Source organism: Thalia democratica, chromosome 9 (genome assembly GCF_965202585.1).
Source record: "Thalia democratica chromosome 9, ktThaDemo2.hap1.1, whole genome shotgun sequence".
Taxonomy (NCBI): Eukaryota; Metazoa; Chordata; class Thaliacea; order Salpida; family Salpidae; genus Thalia; species Thalia democratica.
The window spans coordinates 33,687,072-33,712,714 of NC_139173.1; the positions used below are offsets into that span (position 1 = coordinate 33,687,072).

The following is a 25,643-nucleotide window of genomic DNA, read 5'->3' on the forward strand; positions in this document are numbered from 1 at the left end:
GGTATAAACGACATTTTTATTGTAAAAACTATCGAGTTATAAGTTTGGAAAAAGTTTGGAAAGTTTGCATTAATTCAAAATTATTCATTTTTATTTGCCTTCAAAACAACGTCACACTTTCGCTTGGTAACTGTTTTTTTTTCACAATTTTCAATCATGAATTAGTTTACAAATTTTTATTACTATTTTATTATTTTAATTGAATTATTTTGGTAGGCGCAAAGTTATATTAATTAAGGTTGAATAACAAAATACAAGCAATTAGTACAAGAGTCGGCAAACTTCCCTTTAGGTTAGAATCAACATGTGAAAAAAAAATTCAAAACTTTATGATTTTTTCTTTTTAATGTGATCTTAATTCTATTCTAAGTAAACATGAGGCTCTATTTAAAATATAATGCGATTACTTTAACGCGTTTTAAGAGTTTTCTACTGTTCTTCAGAGTATATTGGTCTTCAAAGTGTGCACAAGTGCACATTAGCGTACAGAAAATTTTTGGAGTGCATAAATCCTAATTTGAAAAACTATCAAAATTTTTATAACTTGCACAAGGTATTCTGGAGTTCATGATGAAGAGCAAAAAAAGGTCCTAGGTGTGTTTAAGGCTAGTTTTGAAAATTATACCAGACATTGTGAAAGTTTTTGAAAGTTACACATATTTCACGGGAAATTTTGAAACATATTTAAGATATTATGGAGTTCGTGACGAAGAACATATTGGGGTGCACAGAACTTTTATTTTGCGATTTAGGGTGCTCATACTTTAATTATCTTGAAGACTACTGTTTTAAGTACACACTTATTCAAAATTAATTAAGTTCCGCAAAGTCTTTTTTTTTTAATTCGGCATGCAAAAAATAAATTCTAGTAAATCTGTGACTTATGAAAAGCTTGCGAGCCATGAATTAGTAGCTCCAAACATACTGTTAGTGTGTTTGAAGAAAACAATTCAATACTAGTAATAGTTGCTAAAAATTGTTTTTTGATTAAAACAAATAACTTTAGTATGCATATTTTTATTAGTCTTGTTTTGTTAACTTAATATAGACAGTAAAGTCAACATTTAATAATTGCCTTATACTAAAACAACTCTATCAAAGCTCGTTATAAATATTAAATGTTAAAATAATTATAAAGTATTTGTTGTTAGATTTGTTTGTATTTATTTTATATCAATTGTGTATAAAACAATACTTTTAAAATAATTATCAGATATTTAATGAATCTTTAGTTTAAGAGTTGTTGCTATATTTAAAAAAAAGAGTTTAAGTATAAGTTTGTCGAATTTCTAGTATAAAAGAATTAAACATCCAGCCTTAAAATTTATTTATACTTAAAACTTCTTCAATCATTAAACTTTTATTAATTTTTAGCAATTGTAACTTTTATTACAGTAATTTGCACAAAACCTTCGGTTTAATACAACTTATTCCCTAAGCGTTAAATGGACAAAAAGTTTTGTTTAAGTTTTAATTAAACAAGTTAGGGGTAAAGGTACAAAGTGATGATTAGAAAAATAAGATTACAATAAAGTTGCTTCGTTTAAATATTTTATTAGCAAACATTATAAGTGTATAACAACTTTTGGATAGTTGTATTTTAAAAACAACAACACTAAAAATGTAAGTAGTATAACTTGTATACAACCAAAAAAATTTAATTAATTTTTTTCAACAAGGGATTTACTAACTTAATCTAAAATATACTTAAATTTTCTTTATGATAATGTATTTTCTTTAAAAACTTCTAAAATAATGCTTACAAACTTTTTAAAAAACACTAAGCATCAAAAAAATTAATCTAACAACGTTAAAAATTAAGTATTGAGAAAAGCAGTGATAAAAAAAGTAGTAATTTAAATTAGCTTTTTAAGCTAGTTATTAATCAAGTTATTGCGAGGCAGATTGGTCGAGATGTTAATACGTCGCCTGCTGAGCGCGATATACTGGCATGTTGTGGGTTCAAACCACAGTGGAGTTACTAAATGGGAAATAATTTCATTGTAGGTTGAGCATTGGTCCTTCGATGGTGACTTATGTGATCTTTGTTCACTGATCATCACAACTTGTGTATCGCTTTTGCATCTTTTGATGTAGTGTTGTGATTGTCAATAAAAATTGAGATTATATTACACAAAAATAAACAATTATATATATATATATATGTTACAAAAAGGATTAACAAGTTCAATGTTCTGAAACTTAATAAATGATATAGAATATATAAAGTTAATGTTGCATAGTTTATACTATTTATTTATGTTATTTCCAATTTTCTAATCAGTGGTTAATTATGTAATTATTAATTAATTTTATAAACTAGTGCAGAAATCTTTATATACTTATTCGTGAGACAGTTTGGCTCGAGATGTAAATACATCGCTTCCCAAGCACGATTCACTCGTACATTGTGAGTTCAAATCTCTGTGGAGTTACATTGAAGGTCACCAATTTAATTGTTGGTCAAGCAAATGTCTTCTCTCCTCAATCCTTTATCCTCAGCATAATAGTCACTACGACTGAAATAACTTTTGATTAAAATGAAAATTAATTTGTTTTCTCACATTTTCTATTAATAACACAGTTTTTTAGAATTATAAAAAGCGCTGCTTTCAACTGTTAGTACTTTTTTGTTGTAAGATAGTTTTAAATTTTTTAGCTACTTTTCATAATTAACTTAAACTTTTCGTAGCTACTATAAAATGGTTTTTAAAACCTTCAATATTTCTTATGTAAAAAATTAAGAACCAATACTAATTTGTTTATCTTTTTACGTTCTATCGATATTAAAAAGTTTAAACTTTAAAGTTTTAAAAAACTTTAATAAAATACATATTAAAGCGTAAAAAAGTGTACGTTATTTACGAAACTCCTAAGCTCTAAGAAAAACCATAAGCATTAAATGAATGAAATGTTTTAAACAAACATAAAAAAGCTTAATTGAAAATATTATAAACAAAAAAAAAGGTGTTTTCCAAATTTTAATAGTTTATTAAAGAAGTTTAACTTAAAAGCTTGCTGTTGATATTTTTTATTAAAATTACAGGAACATCATAAAAACTTATTTGAAAAATAATTACGTTTGAAATTTTTGGTATGCAGTTAAAATTATAGTTTTAGTTAAATAGAAAAATATTAATAACAATAGTAATAGTTAAATAAACAGTGACAGTTTGTTTTAAGATGTTTGTTGGTATAAAAATAAAGTTGTACAACTTTGAATAATAAAAATAATATTAGTTGGGCATAAAAAACTAAACTAATCATAAAAGCACATTCAATTAAGCTGAAGTTTAAACAGGTTTAAACTCTTACTACAATATGTCACATTCGGAAACTTTTTCGAAGACAAAAATACAAAACAGTTTGTTTTTATTCAAGTATGTGAAATACTTTTAGTTTTTATAATTTAAATTTAAATTTGTTTTTAGTAAGTTTTTTAAAAAGCTGTAAAGTGTGACTGCTTGAAAACTGATGCAAGCTATAAAACAAAAACTAACTGTAAGTTCAACTTTATTTAAATGTTTGTTATTGTTATTTGTTTGCCAGGCTATTTAGAGCGAACCTAAGTTGACTTTTTGTAAACAAAAACAATGATAAGATCTATAAACAGGTTGCAAGTAAATATATGATTTGAGAAATCATAAAAATGTTTTGAACTGATTTGTTTTGTTATGTTTAAACAAACTGTTATGTAAACCGTTTTTGCTGTTTTAATAAAAATTTTTAATCGAGATACTTTATGTTTAGTTTATAAACTATTAATTAACAAATGTTGTTTTATAGTTTTTTGAAGTGTTCAACTTTATCAACAGTCAACAAGCTTTTTATAACTTTTTTTTAATACAGAATATACTTGAATTTAAAAAATCATTTTGACTGATAAAATGTATTATATTAAAGTTCACATAACTTTCTGTGCTTAAGAATCACATGATTAATATTTTTAAGTTCCGAACTTCAACAAAATAAACTTGAACTTTACTTGTGTCAGTAAAATGTGCTAATTTAAGTCATGCCTTTATCAATTATTTAAACTGTCATCTAGTTTGAACTTATAAGAGATACTTAGTATATTTAAGCTTTCAAATATATATATTATTAGTTTAGTATATTATGAAAGTTTTTTGAAAGTTACACAGACATCACGGGAAAATTCGAATCTTATTTAAGATATTTTGGAGTTCGTGAGGAAGAACATATTGGGGTGCACAGAACTTTTATTTTGCGATTTAGGATGCACATAATTTAGTAAGCTTGAATACTACTGCTTTAAGTATACTTTTATTCAAAATTAATTAAGTTCCGCAAAGTCTTTTAATTTAATTCGGCCTGAAAAAAAAAAATTCTAGTAAATCTGTGACTTATGAAAAGCTTGCGACCCATGAATTAGTATGTTTGAAGAAAACAATTCAATACTAGTAAATAGTTGCTAAAGTTGTTTTTTGATTAAAACAAATAACTTTAGTATGCATATTTTTATTATTCTTGTTTTGTCAACTTAATATAGACAGTAAAGTCAACATTTAATAATTGCCTTATACTAAAACAACTCTATCAAAGCTCGTTACAAACATTAAATGTTAAAATAATTATAAAGCATTTGTTGTTAGATTTGTTTGTATTTATTTTATATCAATTGTGTATAAAACAATACATTTAAAATAATTATCAGATATTTAATGAATCTTTAGTTTAAGAGTTGTTGCTATATTTAAAAAAAGTTTAAATATAAGTTTGTCGAATTTCTAGTATAACAGAATTAAACATCTGGCCTTGAAATTTATTTATACTTAAATCTTCTTCAATCATTAAACTTTCATTACTTTTTAGCAATTGTAACTTTTAATACAGTAATTTTCACAAAACCTTCGGTTTAACACTACTTATTCCCCAAGCGTTAAATGGACAAAAAGCTTTTGTTAAAGTTTTAATTAAACAAGTTGTGGTAAAGGTACAAAGTGATGATTAGAAAAATAAGATTACAATGAAGTTGCTTCGTTTAAATCTTTTATTAGCAAACATTATAAGTATATAACAAATTTTGATTAGTTGTATTTTAAAGACAACAGCACTAAAAATGTGAGTAGTATAACTTGTATACAACCAAAAAAAACTTAATTATTTTTTTTTCAACAAGGTTTTTACTAAACTAATCTAAAATATACTTAAATTTTCTTTATGATAATGTATTTACTTTAAAAACTTCTAAAATAATGTTTACAAACTAGTAAAAAAATACTAAGCATCAAAAAAATTAACCTAACAACGTTAAAAATCAAGTATTGAGAAAAGCACTGATAAATAAGTAGTAATTTAAATTAGCCTTTTAGGCTAGTTATTAATCAAGTTATTGCGAGACAGATTGGTCGAGATGTTAATACGTCGCCTGCTGAGCGCGATATACTGACATGTTGTGGGTTCAAAACCCGGTGGAGTTTCTACATGGCAAGTAATTTCATTGTAGGTTGAGCATTGGTCCTTCGGTGGTGACTTAAATGATCTTTGTTCACTGATCATCACGACTTGTGTATCGCTTTCGCATTTTTTGATGTAGTGTTTTGATTGTCAATAAAAATTGAGACTATATTAGACAAAAATAAACAATTATATATATATATGTTACAAAAAGGATTAACAAGTTTAATGTTCTGAAACTTAATAAATGATATAGATTATATAAAGTTAATGTTGCATAGTTTATACTTTTTATTTATGTTATTTCTAATTTTCTAATCTGTATTAACTACTTAACTTTTAATTAACTTTATAAACTAGTGCAGTAATCTTTATATACTTATTCGTGAGACAGTTTGGTTCGAGGTGCAAATACATCTCCTCCCAAGCGCCATTCACTCGTACATTGTGAGTTCAAATCTCTGTGGAGTTACATTAAAAAGTATTAAGTTTAGTTGTTGGTCAAGCAAATGTCTTCTCTCCGCGGTCCTTTATCCTCAGCATAATAGTCACTAAGACCGAAATAATTTTTGATTAAAAAATAAAAAAATTGTTTTCTCACATTTTTTATTAATAACACAGTTTTTAAGAATTAAAAAAAACGCTGCTTTCAACTGTTTGTACTTTTTTGTTGTCAGATACTTTTAAATATTTTAGCTACTTTTCATAATTAACTTAAACTTTTCGTAGCTACTATAAAATAGTTTTTAAAACCTTCAATATTTCTTATGTAAAAAATTAAGAACCAATACTAATTTATTTATCTTTTAACGTTCTATCGATATTAAAAAGTTTAAACTTTAAAGTTTTTAACAACTTTAATAAAACACATTTTAAAGCGTAAAAAAGTGTACTTTAATTTTGAAACTACAAAGCTCTAAGAAAAAGACCATAAGCATTAAATGAATGAAATGTTTTAAACAAACATAAAAAAGCTTAATTGAAAATATTATAAACAAAAAAAAAGGTGTTTTCCAAATTTTAATAGTTTATTAAAGAAGTTTAACTTAAAAGCTTGCTGTTGATATTTTTTATTAAAATTATAGGAACATCATGAAAACTCATTTAAAAATAATTTACATTTGAAATTTTTGGTATGCAGTTAAAATTATAGTTTTAGTTAAATAGAAAAATATTAATAATAATAATAGTAATAGTTAAATAAACAGTGAAAGTTTGTTTTAAGATGTTTGTTGGTATAAAAATAAAGTTGTACAACTTTCAATAATAAAAATAATTTTAATGGGGCATGAAAAAATAAACTAATCCTAAAAGCACATTCAATTAAGCTGAAATTTAAACAGGTTTAAACTCCTACTACTATATGTCACTCTAGGAAACTTTTTCGAAGACAAAAATACAAAACAGTTTGTTTTTATTCAAGTATGTAAAATACTTTTAGTTTTTATAATTGAAAATTAAATTTGTTTTTAGTAAGTTCTTCAAACAGCTGCAAAGTGCGACTGCTTGAAAACCGATGCAAGCTATAAAATATAAATTAAATGTAAATTCAACTTTATTTAAATGTTTGTTATTGTTATTTGTTTGCCAGGATATTTAGAGCGAGTAAACACAAGGTTTTTACTAAATTAATCTAAAATATACTTAAATTTTCTTTATGATAATGTATTTACTTTAAAAACTTCTAAAATAATGTTTACAAACTAGTAAAAATATACTAAGCATCAAAAAAATTAACCTAACAACGTTAAAAATTAAGTATTGAGAAAAGCAGTGATAAGAAAGTATTAATTTAAATTAGCTTTTTAAGCTAGTTATTAATCAAGTTATTGCGAGGCAGATTGGTCGAGATGTTAATACGTCGCCTGCTGAGCGCGATATACTGGCATGTTGTGGGTTCAAAACCCGGTGGAGTTACTTTGTGGCGAATTAATTTCATTGTAGGTTGAGCATTGGTCCTTCGATGGGTACTAACCTTTGTTCACTGATCATCACGACTTGTGTATCGCTTTTGCATCTTTTGATGTAGTGTTGTGATTGTCAATAAAAATTGAGATTATATTAGACAAAAATAAACAATTATATATATATATATATGTTACAAAAAGGATTAACAAGTTTAATGTTCTGAAACTTAATAAATGATATAGATTATATAAAGTTAATGTTGCATAGTTTATACTTTTTACTTATGTTATTTTTAATTTTCTGAACAGTAGTTAACTATGTAATTATCAATTAAATGTATAAACTAGTGTAGTAATCTTTATATGCTATTATAAATATACTTATTCGTGAGACAGGATGGTTCGAGATGTAAACACATTTCCTCCCAAGCGCCATCCACTCCTACATTGTGAGTTCAAATCTCTGTGGAGTTACATTAAAGCGTACCAATTTAGTTGTTGGTCAAGCAAATGTCTTCTCTCCTAGATCCCTTATCCTCAGCATAATAGTCACTACGACTGATACAACTTTTGATTAAAAAGAAAATTAATTTGTTTTCTCACATTTTCTGTTAATAACACAGTTAATTAGAATTATAAAAAACGCTACTTTCAACTGTTAGTACTTTTTTGTTGTAAGATACTTTTAAATATTTTAGCTACTTTTCATAATTAACTTAAATTTTTTGTAGCTCCTTTAAAATAATTTTTAAAACCTTCAATATTTCTTATATAAAAATTTAAGAACCAATACTAATTTATTTATCTTTTAACGTTCTATCGATACTAAAAAGTAGTGATGTACCGGACTCACTATCCGGGTCCGGGTCCGGCCGGATATTGCCATTTTTGTCTGATATCCGGATCCGGCCGGATTCTAATTTGAAAAAAAGTCCGGATCCGGTTCCGGCCGGATTCTAATTTGTAAAAAAATTCCGGTTCCGGCCGGATTCTAATTTTTAAAAAAATCTGGATCCGGCCGGACCCGGATCTAGTTAGTAAAAAAGAGCATACTGAAAAGTATTTTTTCAAAAACAAACCCTGTTTAAATTAATAAGAGTCATTTTCGTCAGTTAAAATTAAACACCTACCGTGATTCGCTCATTTTGTACCTGTGACTAATTTACATTTGTTTACATTTAAATTATGAAATAAACATTTCAGAAATGCAACTTTTTACATAAATTGAAAACATTGGAATGAATACTTGCATTATTTACTGTTTAAAGTTGAGCTCAGAGAATATTTAGAGTTAATGCGGTTAAATGTAAGAGCCAATGAGAATCATATGACAAAATGTTTCAAACTTAATAATGATGCAACAAAACATCAGAAAATGACAGGCAGTTTATATGTAAGCAGTTAGTTAGTTTGGTGTGCAGCTTGAAGCAACAAAATATCTTGAACTTTTTTGTGAATGCTTATTGTAAGTAGTGTTTTGTTTTAAAAGTGAATATTTCAACTGGTGTTTAATTGTTTAAATATTTAAGCCAGGTTAATAGTTTAATAGTTTATTAAAAATTTTACAGTTTCTTGTAAACTAAAAGTTTTATTTATTTTTTAGTTTATTGTTTTAAGTCTTTTGATATAGATTTAAATAGTTAACAGTTTGTAAAGTGTTACCAAAGTAGTTAATAATTTTGTATATGCTAGTTTTTCTTGTTGTGTTTTATATAAAAGATTCATCACTCAAAACTGTCGTGTCTGATTATAGAAAGTAGTCTCAGTTAGAATTTAGTATTTGTTTGATATTAATTAAATAAGGTAGGATTTAATTATGATGGGTAGTACTAATCAGTTAAGTGTACCACAATCAGTCCACAACTTTACTACCAAATTGTCAATCTTTGCTAGCTGTTCTACTGATTATTAGATTAAAGTAATTTTTTCAGTTTTCAAAAACCTCATTCTGACTCAGGCTTGTTTATACTCACTCTAGCTAGTTTTATTGACTTAAACAGTGGCAACCCTGCTAGTTTGAAAATTTTTGGGAATTTTAGAAAATCTTGGACTGCCTCAGGCTAATTTAGTTTTTTATAAAAACTCAGGCTAGTTTTCTTTTAGATTTTGAATGAGTTTGAGCTGATCCAGTTTTCAATATTTTGTAATTTTCTAGTGTATTTTCTTCAAGAACTTGATTTCAGATTTTTAATTGTAAATAACACCTAAATTTGTAAACCTTGTGGCTAGCTGTTCTACTTATTATTAAATTAAAATTCTTTTTTTTTTCAGTTTTTAAAAACCTCATTCTGACTTAGGCTAGTTTATACTAGTGATGTACCGGACTCACTATCCGGGTCCGGCCGGATATTGCCATTTTAGTCTGATATCCGGATCCGGCCGGATTCTAATTTGAAAAAAAAGTCCGGATCCGGTTCCGGCCGGATTCTAATTTGAAAAAAAAGTCCAGATCCGGTTCCGGCCGGACTCTAATTTGAAAAAAAAGTCCGGATCCGGGTCCAGCCGGACCCGAAATTGTAGGTCCGGTACCTCACTACTAAAAAGTTTAAACTTTAAAGTTTTTAATAACATTAATAAAACACATATTAAAGCGTAAAAAAGTGTACGTTAATTACGAAACTACTAAGCTCTAAGAAAAAGATAAGCATTAAATCAATGAAATGTTTTAAACAAACATAAAAAAGCTTAATTGAAAATATTATAAACAAAAAAAAGGTGTTTTCAAATTTTTAATAGTTTATTAAAGAAGTTTAACTTAAAAGCTTACTGTTGATATTTTTATTAAAATTATAGGAGCATCATAAAAACTTATTTGAAAAATAATTACGTTTGAAATTTTTGGTATGCAATTAAAATTATAGTTTTAGTTAAATAGAAAAATATTAATAATAATAATAATAGTAATAGTTAAATAAACAGTGACAGTTTGTTTTAAGATGTTTGTTGGTATAAAAATAAAGTTGTACAACTTTCAATAATAAAAACAATTTGTTTTTATTCAAGTATGTAAAATACTTTTAGTTTTTGTAATTTAAAATTAAATTTGTTTTTAGTAAGTTTTTCAAACAGCTGTAAAGTGTGACTGATTGAAAACCGATGCAAGCTATAAAACATATAAAAACTAACTGTAAATTCAACTTTATTTAAATGTTTGTTATTGTTATTTGTTTGCCAGGATATTTAGAGCGAACCTAAGTTGACTTTTTGTAAACAAAAACAATGATAAGATCTATAAACAAGTTATAAGTAAATATTTGAGTTGCAAAATCATAAAATTGTTTTGAACTGATTTGTTTTGTTATGTTTAAACAAACTGTTATGTAAACCATTTTTGCTGTATTAATAATCATTTTTAATCGAGATATTTTATGTTTAGTTTTTAAGCTATTAATTAACAAATGGTGTTTGATAGTTTTTTTAAAGTGTTTAATTTTGTCAACAGTCTACAAGCTTTTTATAACTTTTATTTAATACAGAATACACTTAAACTTAAAAAATTACTTTGACTGATATAATGCATTATATTAAAGTTCACATAACTTTCTGTGCTTAGGAATCACATGATTAATATTTTCAACTTCCGAACTTCAACAAAATAAACTTGAACTTTACTTGTGTCAGTAAAATGTGCTAATTTAAGTCATGCCTTTATCAATTATTTAAGTTGTCATCTAGTTTGAACTTATAAGAGATAGTTAGTATATTTTAGCTTTCACAAATATATATCAATAGTTTAGTGTGTTAAGTAGTATTTCATTTCATTAATTCAGTTTTTAATTTTTTTAAGTTTCTAATTTTAATCTTATATAAGTTTTTAATTTATTATATGTATATACTTTTAATTTAATTTATATTTAATTTTTTGATCAATAAGCTTAAAGAACTTAATGTTGTGCTAAAGTAACTTAAAAACTTTTAATTTGGTTGCACACTTTAAACGTAATTTTTAAATTATAAATTGCTTATTAAAAAAGCATAAAATCGTCGATTAGTTTAAGTTGTAACAAATTTTATATAAACGTTTTAATATTTTCAACAATATAAAGTTGTTATTAATATTTGTAAATAAACTTTTACTAGTTTACTAGTGCACTTCAGTCTAAAAACTTAAATTAGGTAGATCTTATTTACATTTATTTACTAAAGCAATAAAAGTTTTCAAAATAGACTAGTTTTTCTTGATTTCCTTAACCTCTAAATACATTTTAAGTTAAAATGTTTAAACTCTTTTTTTTCTGTTTAATATGTTCATTCAAGATTATATGTACGTGTTTAAACACAAATATATGTTCCAAAAGAAAGATTAGTTTAAACACGTAGCAATATTTACAATATTTGTATAAAGTATCATCAAATAATTATTTAAAACACTAAAGTGTGTTTAAATATACGTTTAATTGTTCGATCGATTTTAAAATACTTTATTTCTTTTTTTAAGTTTCTTAAAGTCATAAATATATATTGCAAAAACTTAACAAAGTTTTTTTGAAATTGATTTAGCATTATTATAAAAGCTAGTTTGAAAAAAAAAAAGTTTATTAAAAAATAATTTTTACAACTTGTTTACAATGATAAATGTTATGTTTGTCAAATAGTATAGAAGCTGCAAAGAAGGAAGTAATATCTTCAAATTGCTTACTACAGACATTACTACAGACAAAATAAATCAATAAATCTCCACATTAAAGTCTGTTTTTTGATTTTGTATTGCTTTATTTTTTACAAAGTCGTTACTACAGCTTAAATAGCTTCTAAGTTCAGCTTAGCAAAACATTTTATTTATGATTTATTATCAGTGATTGTTTTTTGAAAAAACAAAGATAGCTGTGCTCAGAAATGTTTTTTTTTAACATAGTAGCTTTATTTATAAATTAAGTAATTTCACGTTGGAAGCTTTTATGTATTTACATAACTAAAAGTTAACCTTCCTAATTTACAGTGTAGTCTTATTTAGAAAGAATTATGTAAGATTTGTTTGTTTTAATGATGCAAATAAATTTACGTACAATGAATTTTTAAATTAAAAGTTTTAAATAAAAACTATTTAATTTGCTTATCTAGATACATTGTAAGTTTTACGGCTTACTATTGAATACTTAATCATTATTCAAAACATTTCTTCTGATTCAAAGTGAATTTGCATATTTTCAATTGCTAAAGGTTTTTTTTTTTTTGTAAATTATTTTATAAGCCTTATTAACCTTTCTCATAAACAATGATGCAATAATGAACTTTATTGTAAAGTATATTGATAACGATTAAGGAAGTACTTTTTGCTAGCATTACATTCAGTTAGGTATATTTTATTGTAAATTTTTAGCTTAATTATTTTCAATGTGTTTATTTTGTTTTTTGATGAACTATAATTACAACACAAAACGCAATATATCTACCGTGAGTAATATCAGCTACAACAAAGAAAGCGGTATATTATTACACTATGATCTCGAAAATTGATAAAATTTAAAGCTAAAAACATTTGCAACTTGAAAAGCATATTTATTTTCCGGCTTTAGCTAAGTTTAATAATAAAACTAAAACCAAAGCAAAAGTAAAACTTGATTGGTGCGATCACCCAAGCGTAACGATTTTAGAAACTTTTGTTTTGAAATTTTATAACTGAATTGCGTTTAAATCGCATCAAATATTAATAGAATCAGATCGATACTTAACAGTTGATGCTTTTTATCTCCTTTCTGTTCAGTTTTTTAGAGAGTTTTTATCTTTTTTCTATATTTTGTTTTATATTCTTCAACTCGTTTATTTTTAGTCCAAAGATTTTAGTCAGTGTTAAAGTGTTATATTTAAACTATTTTGACTTTGAATTGTGTAAACATATAAACTAGATGTCATAAACTAAAAACTAAAACTGTAAGAAAAACTGTAAGGAGAGTAAATTTAATATTATCTTCAACAAACAGTACAATGGAGTTTAACAAAGTTAAATTGTGATATTGTGTTAATATTTGCATTGTTACTCTGCTGTTTTTCTACCCTTTGTTTGAAAGTTTGTTTTAACTGAAAATTAAAAGCAGTTATTATAAAACAATTTTTTATGAAATAGTGCTATTTTTAACAAAATCTTTAAAGTCTTTCAAACAGTACAATTTTTTTTTTATAATAGATTTGTTTGACAATTTTTACACAACTGCTTTTTGATTACTTGTTAAAAACAATCAAATGCAATTTAAGATTAAGAAAATTATAGAATAAATAAGTTTACGAAGTTTTTTATTTTTTTCAATGACAACTAAAAACTTACTGAAAATAAACTTAAGTTTAAAATTTTTACTTTACTGCCTTTGTCAAACACTTCATTTAGTAGTAAAAAGTTCAAAACACAATATTCTTAAAGTTTTACGATGTAGAATTTTAAAGACAATAGAGTTTTGTTTTGTTATGGTTTTATACTATGCTACACCTTTTGAAATCGGGTATAACACTAACTTAAAAAATTAGAGCTTTCATTAAGATTTTTTTTTTATAAACAAAACAAGTACTTTTTTTGAACAGCATAATTTATAAGAATACAACTGTATTATTAAAACGCTTTTAGCATATAAGACATTCAAAAAGCAAAGATTACTAAAAGGCGTTTAGGATTAATTGAGAAAACGTTCAAATTGTATTGTTACGTATGTTGTTTACAGTCATGAGGTTGGGCGGAAACTTATGAGAATACAACTACATGATTAAAACGGCATTTGAGACATTAAAAAAGCAAAAGTCTCTTTTACATATATACAAAAGCAAAACAAGAGTACAATATTAATTAGAAGAGCATTTGAAACTAATTGAGAAAAAGTTCAAATTGTATTATGACGTATGTTTTTTACAATCATGAGTTTTTGGCGGAATGATTTAATTTATGTTTGCATGTAAGTTAATATTTAACTATCTTCAGGGTTTTAAACAAGGTTTTTGTTGAATTTAGGTCACTCTTATTCAGCGAAGGTTGATAAAGGTTTTGTTTTGTACTTTGGCTTTTATGAAAACGTTTATAAACTTTTTAGCTGCTTTCAGGAACAAAAAAGTGATTTGACTTATACATTAGCAAAGGTAGAACGTTTAAAGTTTTATAAGTACTTTTTTTCAAGAATAAAGTATGCGGTTTAGTAAAAGAAAAACTTAGAAAAACATAAATTTTTAAGAATTTTTGTCAGGTAAGTAACATAGTTTTTTTTTAAATGTACGTAATTTAAAACATTAGAATAAAATATTATTTTTTTTAATACTCAGCTTTGTATAAAGTATATGCTAATAACTTATATTCATGTATAACTTATGAACTGTAGCTACTATAATTAAAGCAATTTTTATATTTTATTTATGTTTTTTTGTTTTTTAGGCATAATTTTTTTCTTTTAGGCTAGCTTCTATTAATTCTTTTAGTTAAAGGTTAAAAATTAATTTTTTATTACTTAGAACTTTATTAATCAAATTTTTGGTTTACTTTAATTACCCTATAAAACACAATTAATTGTTTTTTTATAAACTTTTTTTTCTAAGTTATTGTTTTTTTTTCTTCAATATTTAAGTTGTGAAATTTTTGATATACACACATAGACCATTTGAAAAAAAAAAGATAATAATATATAAACATATTATAAAACACGTAGACTATTTAAAATAAAACTGTTAAATATGGATATGATAAGCAAAGTAGGAGTGTGGCAACGTTTCAAGACTGAAAATTTGGCTGAAGTCTACAAGCTGATTGGTGAGTTTTGTGAATCTTACAATACTTTTTGTAGTATGAGTGTTATTTGTATACTGCCTAATTGAACAAAGTACTTTTTTTTAATGTCCAAATACATGTTACTAAAAGTTCATCAAACAAAATTTTAAAAAAAAATAATTTGTCTTGATTTATTTTTGCAACCCAGTTTTCGGGAAAGATTAAACCCTCAAGCAGAATCAAAACAAAACTTTTGTAATAACTTTTTTTTAAACAACCAACTCCTATTTCAAAGCTCAAGTAGAACCGAGCAAAAACTGCAAAATTAATTTCAAAAATTTTTGTCTCAGACATGGAGCAGCACTATGACGCAATAAAGGACATGAAACCCACCAACACGATCGAGAAGACCGCCGACGGCTTCAAGGAGACTTGGGACCAGGCCGGGTTCAAAATAATCACCAAGCTGGAGGGAGAGCAGATCACCATCGACATGGGGAAGGGAGGCAAGGACATCAAGGTTTGTGACGTCACAAACAACATTTGTGACGTGATAAAAAAAATTTTTTTAAGTATTTAATGTTTTTAAGTAGTACATTAGATAATAGACGTTCTAATTCTTGAAACTGGTTTGTTACGTTATTTAAAGCTTTGTGACGTAATAAAATATTCCGAAATAGGATTTTTTAAAGTTTATATGTATAACTTATGCTAGTGAGTGTTCTATTTCAAAAATTCAAAGAATCAGGTCCGTTTTATGACGAAAAAAACAATATAGGAATCCCTAGATTTTATTTTTCAAACTGAATTTTTGAAACTTTTTTATTTGTGTGATATCAATAACAAACTCTTTTTTATTTCTAATTATTCAGTTTTTTACAGTTTAAGTAAATTAAAACAAAAAGTTTGGAAAGTAGTAATTTTAGAAATAAGTTTATTTGCACAGAGTCACGTTTTAAAAGCTTTGTTTGTTTTCAACTTATGTCACCAAAACAAACATACAAAGATAAAACAGCTAATTGAATTTGGCTAGATTTTTTAATAGTTTTTATTCATACTTGTTTTCTTTTAAATAAAAAAAAAATTAGAACCAACTATATTACAGGTAGATCATAAAAGTTTTGTTCTTAACAAATTTAAAAAAGTAACTACATTGACTAGAAAAATTAAGCTTTCAATACTTAATGATTAAAGTCAGACTACAAGTTTACCAAAAAAAAGAGATTTTTAAAGTTTTCCTAATAGTTTACTGGCAAGTTGTTTTAAAAAAATTTTATGACAACACTATGTTTTAAAATTTTGTGTAATTTTGAAAACTTATGATCACAAGTTTGAATGTACTCAGAATGATTTCGTCATATCACAACATATGTTTTTCAAAATTCAATTATTTAGAAAAATGAAGTTTAACTGTTAATCTGATCTATCACTTAACTTGAATTAAACTTGATTATTATACAGCATTTTTCACAACTTTTATTTGCTAGTACATCGTTCCTAATGAATACATTTACTTTATATTAAATGTTACTTTTATTCTAAATATTAATATCATTCACAGTTTAAATTATCATTGATATAAATAAGAAGTTGATGACTGTTATTAATAGAAAACAGTGTTACTGTAGTTGTTTTTATACTAAACATTTATTATATTTTTATATCAAATTACCTTATATCAAGTAATAATGATATGAGTTTGAAGTTGAAATTTATTATTATTATTATTATTAATATTGTTTTTTTTTATTATTATTATCATTATTATTACTAATATTAGGAAACAATGCTATTCTAATTAAATTTAATACTAAATATTTATCACATTTCTAGTTCAAGTTATCCGATATCAAAGACGGTTGGTACGAATTCGAAGTAGACAGAGTTATGAGGAAACACAAGAGAGAATACGTAGGTGATGACGAATATGTCATGGTTAGTTTGTTATAATGTATTGAATTAAAAGGTAGATAAATATGAATAAAGTATATTGTTTTACATATGATTAGTGAAGAGAATACGTAGATGATGAATATGTTATGGTTAGTCATTAATAACATATTATATGAATAAATTAGTATGTTATGGTTTATTATTTAACATATTTAACATTTAAGTTGAATTTTTTTTTTTTGTTGTCACTGTTTATTTAATGATAATGTTTTAATTTCTACTTAATAACAAAAACAATGTCAAGTTTAGCTAAAAAAAGTACGTTTATTTGAATTTGTAATAAAATTGACAAACTTGTTTATGTTAATTAAATAGCTTTCAAGCCAAAAAGTAAACAAGTTTATTAGTTTCGACAAACTACCGGGCTGTGCAGTTTTAATTTACACATAGCTACCATTCGTGGTGTGTTTGATCCATTTAAAAAAAAGTAATAATTAAACATTTCATGATTATGAAGAACGCAAGTTTCGGTTGAGTATAATCGATTATTTCAACAATAGGTGGCTGACATCGACAAAAAACTTTATTACGTCACAAGAGTAACAAAATTAACTTTTTCTGCTGGCTTATATATCATACTGAAGCTCAAGTCTTAGCAGTGTTAATTTTTTTGTTAGTAAACTACTCGTGATCATATCATTAATTTTTACTAAATTAAGCTCAGGTTTTAGAAATAAATTTTAAATTTTTGAGCTGGTTGCAAAGCTGAAAGTATTTTTATATTTTTAAAAACAACGAGTTAAAAAAAACTTAGTTTAAAAGGTACGAACGTTATGAGGCTTGCAATTATTTTTTCTAGCTTGGAATCAATTGAAACCAAGCGTTTTTGTAAGTTGTGAAAGTAATACTGGTAATTATGACTTTTTAAGAAAAATAATTGTTCTATATCAAAATTTGTTACTTGCACTACGCACAGCCTAGCTTGGATTTTAAAAATGCCCCGTTTAATTCACTACAGCTTTCGTGTAATATACAGTTTTAAAAGTTTTTTACTGACTAATTTATTGTTAAAACCAATCAAAATTCATTTGTAGTTTTATTTTATGCTTAGTAACACATTGTTACTTTTCGTTTCAATACTTTAACGATGTGTTGTTGTGGATATATCGATGCAATTTCTTAAAAAGTTAAAATCCAACATTTACAAAAAGTTCATAAAATATTTTATTTAAATATACTAAACAGTTAAAATTTAAATTAATTTAAAACGATTCAAAACACTCATCCTACGCGTATGTGAGCAGTATAGTGACGTAACGACCAAAAAAGCGCTGAAAATTTTCAAATTAGCAATTAATTAGTAACATGATAATTAATTAATTACAATTTTTCCATTGAAAACTGCGCAAGCGAAATTTGACAGGGGATGGAATTCCTCTTTACACTTATATATAACTTTGAAAAATATAGTTACCAATAAGCTTTTAAACTAACTTGGTAGCATACATCAGTTTCCAGGATTAAAAAAAATAAAAGTGGTACAAATTGGAATTATAATATATAGTTAAGATAGAATAAAAGTGCCCCGTATGAGGATCGGACTCACGATCTTCAAATTGTGAGACTGGCGCGCTGCCTACTGCCCCAACAGGGCTGTGTTGTAAAAAGAGTATTTTGCGTATATAAAGTCAAAATAAATTGTTAGCTCCTGTATATAAACTTAACTACTTAACTTAGGGCCCCTGATAATTTTTCAATTATTTTTTGCTGTGTTAATTTTAGTCAAAACAATCTTACAAACTTTAAAATAAAAAACTTACCCAAACTTAAGTTCTTCAAAATTGTTGAAATATTCTACTTTTAAGCAGATAATTGTAGTAATGTAAATCGTATATTAAAAACACTTAGCTAAAATATTAAAAATTTAACCTAGTAAGGCTTACAGTTACTTTATTTTTGTGCAGTTTAACAGAAAAATTTATTTTATATTAGCTACTTATCACAAAGTTTTTATTATTATTCTATTTACTTATATATCTATTATCATTTAACAAGATTTATTTTATTTTCAAAAAAATATTTTTAACATAAAACATACAGTTAAATTAAATTTACATTGAAACTGAATAAAACTTATTGAAAAACTCTGAGAAGATTTGATAAACTACAACTATAAAATTTTAAGTTTTTATTTATAACATTCTAAATTTAAAATAAAAAGCTTATTAAGTTTAAAACTTCAAAAATAAAATTTAGGTGGTTATGTATAAAATTAAACTTTAAAAACTAAATTTGAAATGAAAATATCAATTATTTTTTTATTTACCTAGAAACAGTTTTGTAAGTTTACATCAATATTAACAGTTTAATGTTAAAAAGAAAGATTATTTTTACTCTGTAAGCTGAAATGTTCACAAAAAATATTTTAGTTGTAGAAAATGTACTAGCTGGTGTTTTTTTTTTGATTGAAATTGAAATCAAGTTTTCTTTGCTTTCTTTTTTCTCTAAGCTAAATGGTCAAACAAACTTCTTAAATTATATATTTGGTATAATGTATGCTTGAACATCTAAATTTATAAAGTTTTTAACAGAAAGCTTGTCGGATATTGTTTTTTCTTCAAACTAAAATAATAAAACAATTAATACAAAACAAGAAAACAAAATCGGCAAATTGTTTTAAAAAATACTCAAACCTTGATGCAGTATAATGTAAATTTTTTTACCAGTAATTACTAAGTATTTTTTTTATAAGTAGTTTTTATTAGCTTTATATATAGTTTTTAATTATTAAGCCTTGGTGTCCTAGTTTTTGTTTAGTTTAAATAATTCCAGAGTTTAGTTATGACTAAAGATTTTCGTTAGAATAAAGTATTGTATAACTAAATAATTATTTGACACAAAACATTTGTAAAAAAATAAATATGAATAAAAAATATTTTTTAGCACGGAATATTCACAAGAAAGTCAGATGGGGAAAAAGCAGAATTTAAGGAATATTACAAAAGAAAATAATTAATTAATTCATTTTTCTAAGATACTTTTAAAGTAATTTGTCGGAGTATTTTCCGTTTAAGCAATAAAAATTATGTATAAAGTACAACCTAACTCGTAAAAGTTTGAAAAAATAAAAGTGTTAAAATCTTTATAACACTTACTCTAATTTCTAAAGTATTCCATTTAGTTTTTGTGTGTTTTTTTTTTTGGTGGTTGAAATAAAAATCTATAAAAGAATATTTCTACTTTGAAATTACACACTCTAATATAATTTTAAGTTAATAAATTTGTGTCATTTATAATCCTTGTTTCAGACCATTAGACGGCAAACTTTTGTCTTCGATGTATTTTTCAGCTATAAAAATATATTTAAAACAACAAAACTAAATTTGTAGTAAAAAACTACATTTAGGATTTTAGTTTGATAATTAGTTGTTACTAGTGGGAGCCTATTATTTCTTGCTCGCGATCATTTCAAACTTGACTATTTTAAACTTTTACTTTTCTAACTTTATCATGTTAAACTCGGTTATATTAAACTCGAAATATTAAACTCGATCATATCAAAGTTTATCATACTAGAACTGATATATTAACTTAATAATTTTAAACTCGATCACATTTAAATTTTACATTATAGTAAATTAGATGAAATGAAATTAAACTCCGTCATAATAAACCCGATTTTATTTGGCTCGATGTTTTTAAGTTGATCATATTAAACTCGACAATTTTTAACTTGATCATTTTAAACTCGACAATTTTTAACTCGATCATATCAAACTTGACAATTTTTAACTCGGTTATATTAAACTCGACAACTTTTAGCTCTATCATATTAAACTCGACAATTTTTAACTCTATCATACTTAACCCGACAATTTTAAACTCAATTATATTAAACTCGACAATTTTTAACTCGGTTATATTAAACTCGACAATTTTTAACTCGATTATATTAAACTCGACAATTTTTAACTCTATCATATTAAACTCGACAATTTTCAACTCGATCATATTAAACTCGACAACTTTCAACTCGGTTATATTAAACTCGACAATTTTCATATTAAACTACATGGTATTAAACTTTGTGTCGCGGTTGAGTAATTGAAATGACTTTTAAAGATTTTATTAACTAATAGAACAGAAATTTTAATAGCTTTAAGATTACATTTGGATTACAAATAACATTAATTGAAAACAAATATGCTAGTAGACGTGCAGAAATATGCTTTAACATAACAAACCTATTTATTTCTTCATACTAAAGATTAGTAAAACTTAGCTGTCATATAGATTTTTTCCAAATTTAAATAACTGTAGTTCCATTTTAAGAACTTAGTAACTTAAAGTCAAAGCGCAATATTTAACTCAAAAACATTGCATGATATTTTTTTACTAGTTCTAGCCTTTTCAGTTTTTTCATTTTACGCAAATGACTTTCTTTTACAAACAGGCGCTTTATAACAGCAACAAGTTTATTCTGACAACCTAAAGCCTTTTGACTTGAAATTAGTTCCTGCTGTTTCAAAGCAGCGAACAGCACAAAGCCAAACATATTTCCATATTTATTTAGCATTTACGTTCACAGCAGTGAAACTGCAGTTTTAATAGTAAAATTTGGTAATTGAGCATTTAGTTATCATAAAAACTCTCATAATTTTGAAAACTTTTAATGAATACCAAAACTACGGACTAATGTTTCTATGAAAATTGAGCTTAATTTCTAAATTTTCGTTGTCTGAGTTTTGATAACTTATTCTTACAATAAACTGATATTAAGTTTTATTTATGTTCTACTGTTTTTATAAACTAAGCCCAAAATGTTTAATTAAATTTTGTTAATTAATTTCATCTTACATGTTATTAGTTTTTACAAGTAGCATATTTAAATTGCGACCTTATGCCAGCTTGAAAACTTAAAATAAATTTGTCCTTATTTATGCTAACAATTTCAGGAATTTTAATAAGAACATCAGTTGTACAATGTCTAATTTTACAAAAAACAGAAAAAGTGAAAACAAATTGTGAGTAAGTTGTATAAAACGTGTCATGCTTTAAAATCATAAGCATACCTTTTAAGTTTGATTTGGTTAAAATGGGTAGTGCACAAATTTTAAACTGATTTATTATTTGCAACAAAAATCACAAGAAAATGACAAAACGGATAGGTTTGTAACACATCAACAAAATTCGTTAAAAAAACTAAAAACTAAAGCTTATCTTTCAACGCTTCGACAAAAGCAATCCCAAAACTTGTGGCGATGATCGAATTGTCTATGCACTTCTTTAACAAACCGCACGTCGGACCGATGGCTCTGTTGATGTCGGCGTTGCTCTTTGTAAGAGAACCCATGCGAGACAAGTAATGAGATGTGTAATTTCTCAGCGTGCCGTATTTACCCAGCAGCTCTTTCATTTCGCCGATCAAACTCTCAATTTTGTTCTTGTCCGAATCGAACGCCTCCAGCGAAATTTCAAAGCACAACACGTCAAACCTCAGCAGTATCAGCACGTGAAAGTAGAGCCGTTCGAAGCATGCCACCGTGGACCGCACCTCTTCCTTCAAAACGTGGCGGGACAAATTGGCGTTTTTCAGTTTTCCCGCGTAAATGTTCCATTCGGTCCAAAACTGCATTTCAGTCGCGAAAACAGTTTTGAGGAAAAAGATACCATCGAATCCGTTTATGCGCTAGACTCTTTTCAGAGACGTCAAACGAAGGTTTTCAACTGACGTCGGGTCAGCTTTCAGCAGCAGAATGTCAGCTATAAAGACGTCATTCAAAAATCGTCGCTTCGTAGAAAGTTTCGGAAAATTCCCTGGCGAGCGAGAAGTCGCTTTTGACTTGGAAGAGTGAGACCACGCGGGTGTTTTCCGTCTTTGTGACATCATAAGGAACCAACCTGGCGTGGAATCTGTTCGCACCGTTCTTTTTCGCCCGGAAGTACTTTAATCTCAGTGGTTTCAAAACTTCAAACGAAATTGAATCATCAGAGACACATGTTCGGTCGTGAACACCACATTTCATTTCAGGTGCACCTTCAAATAAACCATTGTTGGTAAGAGAGGTATCTGTTTGGCCATGAGCACTGTATTTTTCTTCAGGTAATTGATTGTTGGTATTTAATGAAGCAAAATTTTTCCTCTTTGTTCTTTTCGCACTCATGATAGCTTCCGCAGCTAACTGATTGTGAAAAATAGTTTTATTTTGTGTTTAAACCGGATAAAACTAATGCCAGTTTGTAAAATTACAGAATTTCAAAAATAATCTGTGAAGTTTTAAAAGTTTACTGTAAAATTTAATAATTTTTACCTGATATTTGTAGCTTAAAACAACTTAATAAAATAGAATACATTTTCGTTTTTCAGTATTTTTAATAAGATTTATTGTTCTGTTTGAAAGGACTATTAAAACTAAAAAAATAATTTTATACTAAACTAGACTAAACATTCAGTTGGACAATGATGAAGAAAAATATCGTTTACGTCTTATACATTTTTTATTGACAATACTTTTTTGGCTAAAAAGGTAAAAGAAAAGTTTTCCGAAAAAACATATTGTTAAAGTTTTAAGTTGTGCATTAATAAAACAAATTAAAAATTTATTAAAAATTATCAAAAAGCTTTACTGACAACATAGAAAAAGACTGAGATTGTTTTTTAGACACCTTAACTGACAAAAAAAATTTAAAGTAAGCAATTTTCTATGCTAATTAAAAAATATAAACAAAATCAAACTAGCTCTTTCTTATTCTGTAGGATGTCCGTAAATATGGCATATACATATAAAAATTATGTTGAAATTATAAAAAAACATACAGTTTAAAGTAATTTGGATTCTAATTTGACTTGTAAACGAACAAATTGTTTAACTTGATTAAATTTAATAATAAGAAGAAAAAAATAACTCTTAACTTTAAAATACTATGATTTTAAGTTTAACATTAAGATAAAGTATGTAGTTAACTAATTTCTTTAAATTAGATTACCTACACACCATTGATCATCATTAAACTTTTAGTTTTTTATTAGTAATGGAAGTTTAGCTATAACTGAAGAGACCTACTGAACAAAAAATAAGTTGTTAACAATTTCTTTAAATATTAATATCGTCATATTATATCAACTAAATTATCAATCTATAAAGTTTGGAATTAAAATGTATTCAAACTACCTGAAATGTGTTTAAAATAATTAAAAAAATATTAATAATATTAATATTATTCTTCCCAATATAAAATAGCAAAATTTTTAATTCCTATTTTAAGTCAAGTTTCTAACAAATTTTCCAAATTTTGCGTAAAAGATTCCTTTAATTTTGTTGACAATCTACGTAATAACCCCTGTTTATCCGACCAAATGTGTTCTTTCGATATAAAAAGTCTTTTTACAAATGTACCTTTAGATGAAACCATAAACATATGTGTAAACGAGCTTTATAATTCAAATCTAAATCCACCAATGTTTCCAAAAGAGATATGCCAGAGTTTGCTTTACATGGCAGCTAAGAACGTAGAATTTAGGTTCAACAATTACATCTATAGACAAGTCGACGGTGTCGCGATGGGCAGCCCCCTGGGTCCTGTGTTAGCAAATATATTTGTTGGCTATTTTGAGTCCATTTTATTTACGAATATAGAAAAACCTCTAAATTACTTTAGATATGTTGACGATATTTTTATTTCTTACAAGACAGACTACAATGTTGATGATTTATTTGACCAAATCTCCAACTTACATCCTTCACTTAAGTTCACTCGTGAGCATGAAGCTGATGGCTCTTTACCTTTCCTTGATGTCTTAGTTCAAAGAACACCAACCTCTTTAAACACATCAATTTATAGAAAACCAACTTTCGTAGGCCAATATATTCCTTGGCAGTCTTTTTGTCCCACCTCACAAAAAACCAACTTAATATCGTGCTTAGTTTTTCGAGCACATAAAATTTGTTCTGAGGTTAAACTAAGTGAAGAAATTAGTAATATTAAAAGTATTTTTGGCTCCTTAGGTTACCCTTTGGAAGTTAGTGAAAAAACTATCAATAGGACTACCGCGAAGCTTGTCAGTCCTACAAAACACGGCCCAAATAAATGTGTAGTATACTTAAGACTTCCATATTTAGGAAAGAAAGCTAAGCTTTTTGAAAACCAAATTTTAGAAACCGTAGATAACACTTTTGGGGCAGTTAAATTAAGAATTACCCATTCCACTAGAAAACCACTTAACGGAATCGTTAAAGATCTCACTCCTGATCAAGAAAAATGCAATATAATCTATAAATACAAATGCCACTGTGATAGTGAGTATATTGGGAGAACTTCGCAACGATTTCACATAAGAAGGGACCAACACGTGACCAACGCATTGCGAAACTGGATGATCTATGGGACTAATAAGCCAATAAAAAGTCAATCGGCAATAGGTGAACATCTGTTAAATAATTTAGAATGCGCAAAAAACTATAACGATAATATGTTTTCAATTATTTGTAAAGGACGTAACATGTATCATTTAAGTGTTTTAGAGTCTATATTTATTAAAACTAATAAGCCAAGTTTATGCAAACAAAAATTTGTTTATAACTCTAATTTGTTTAAATTATTGTAAATTCGCTACTAAGTTTTGTTTTTGTTGTTTAATTTTATTTTAAGAAAGTTTAAATAAGTCGGTTTCCTCTTATTAAAATTGCTATTAATACTTTCAATTTCTAGTACTTAAGCTTTATACTTTAAATTTTGTTAAACAACTT

The 25,643-nt window shown here is 26.1% G+C and overlaps 1 protein-coding gene across 1 annotated transcript; it reads left to right on the top strand.

Moving 5' to 3' along the window:
• The first annotated feature begins 14,948 nt into the window (after positions 1-14,948).
• LOC145844384 (uncharacterized) lies at positions 14,949-20,127 on the top strand. Its single transcript, XM_082951781.1, has 4 exons — positions 14,949-15,045; positions 15,354-15,523; positions 16,837-16,938; positions 19,840-20,127. The coding sequence occupies exons 1-4, from the start codon at positions 14,970-14,972 to the stop codon at positions 19,906-19,908; spliced, it is 417 nt and encodes a 138-aa protein (XP_082807907.1). The 5' UTR covers positions 14,949-14,969; the 3' UTR covers positions 19,909-20,127.
• The last annotated feature ends 5,516 nt before the right edge of the window (positions 20,128-25,643 follow it).

Excerpts from the sequence above, each read along its gene's own strand:
- LOC145844384 (XM_082951781.1), top strand. The coding sequence starts at position 14,970 with ATGGATATGATAAGCAAAGTAGGAGTGTGGCAACGTTTCAAGACTGAA. Across the intron at positions 15,524-16,836 it reads AGGGAGGCAAGGACATCAAG|TTCAAGTTATCCGATATCAA; the intron begins GTTTGTGACGTC and ends TCACATTTCTAG. Across the intron at positions 16,939-19,839 it reads GTGATGACGAATATGTCATG|CACGGAATATTCACAAGAAA; the intron begins GTTAGTTTGTTA and ends AATATTTTTTAG.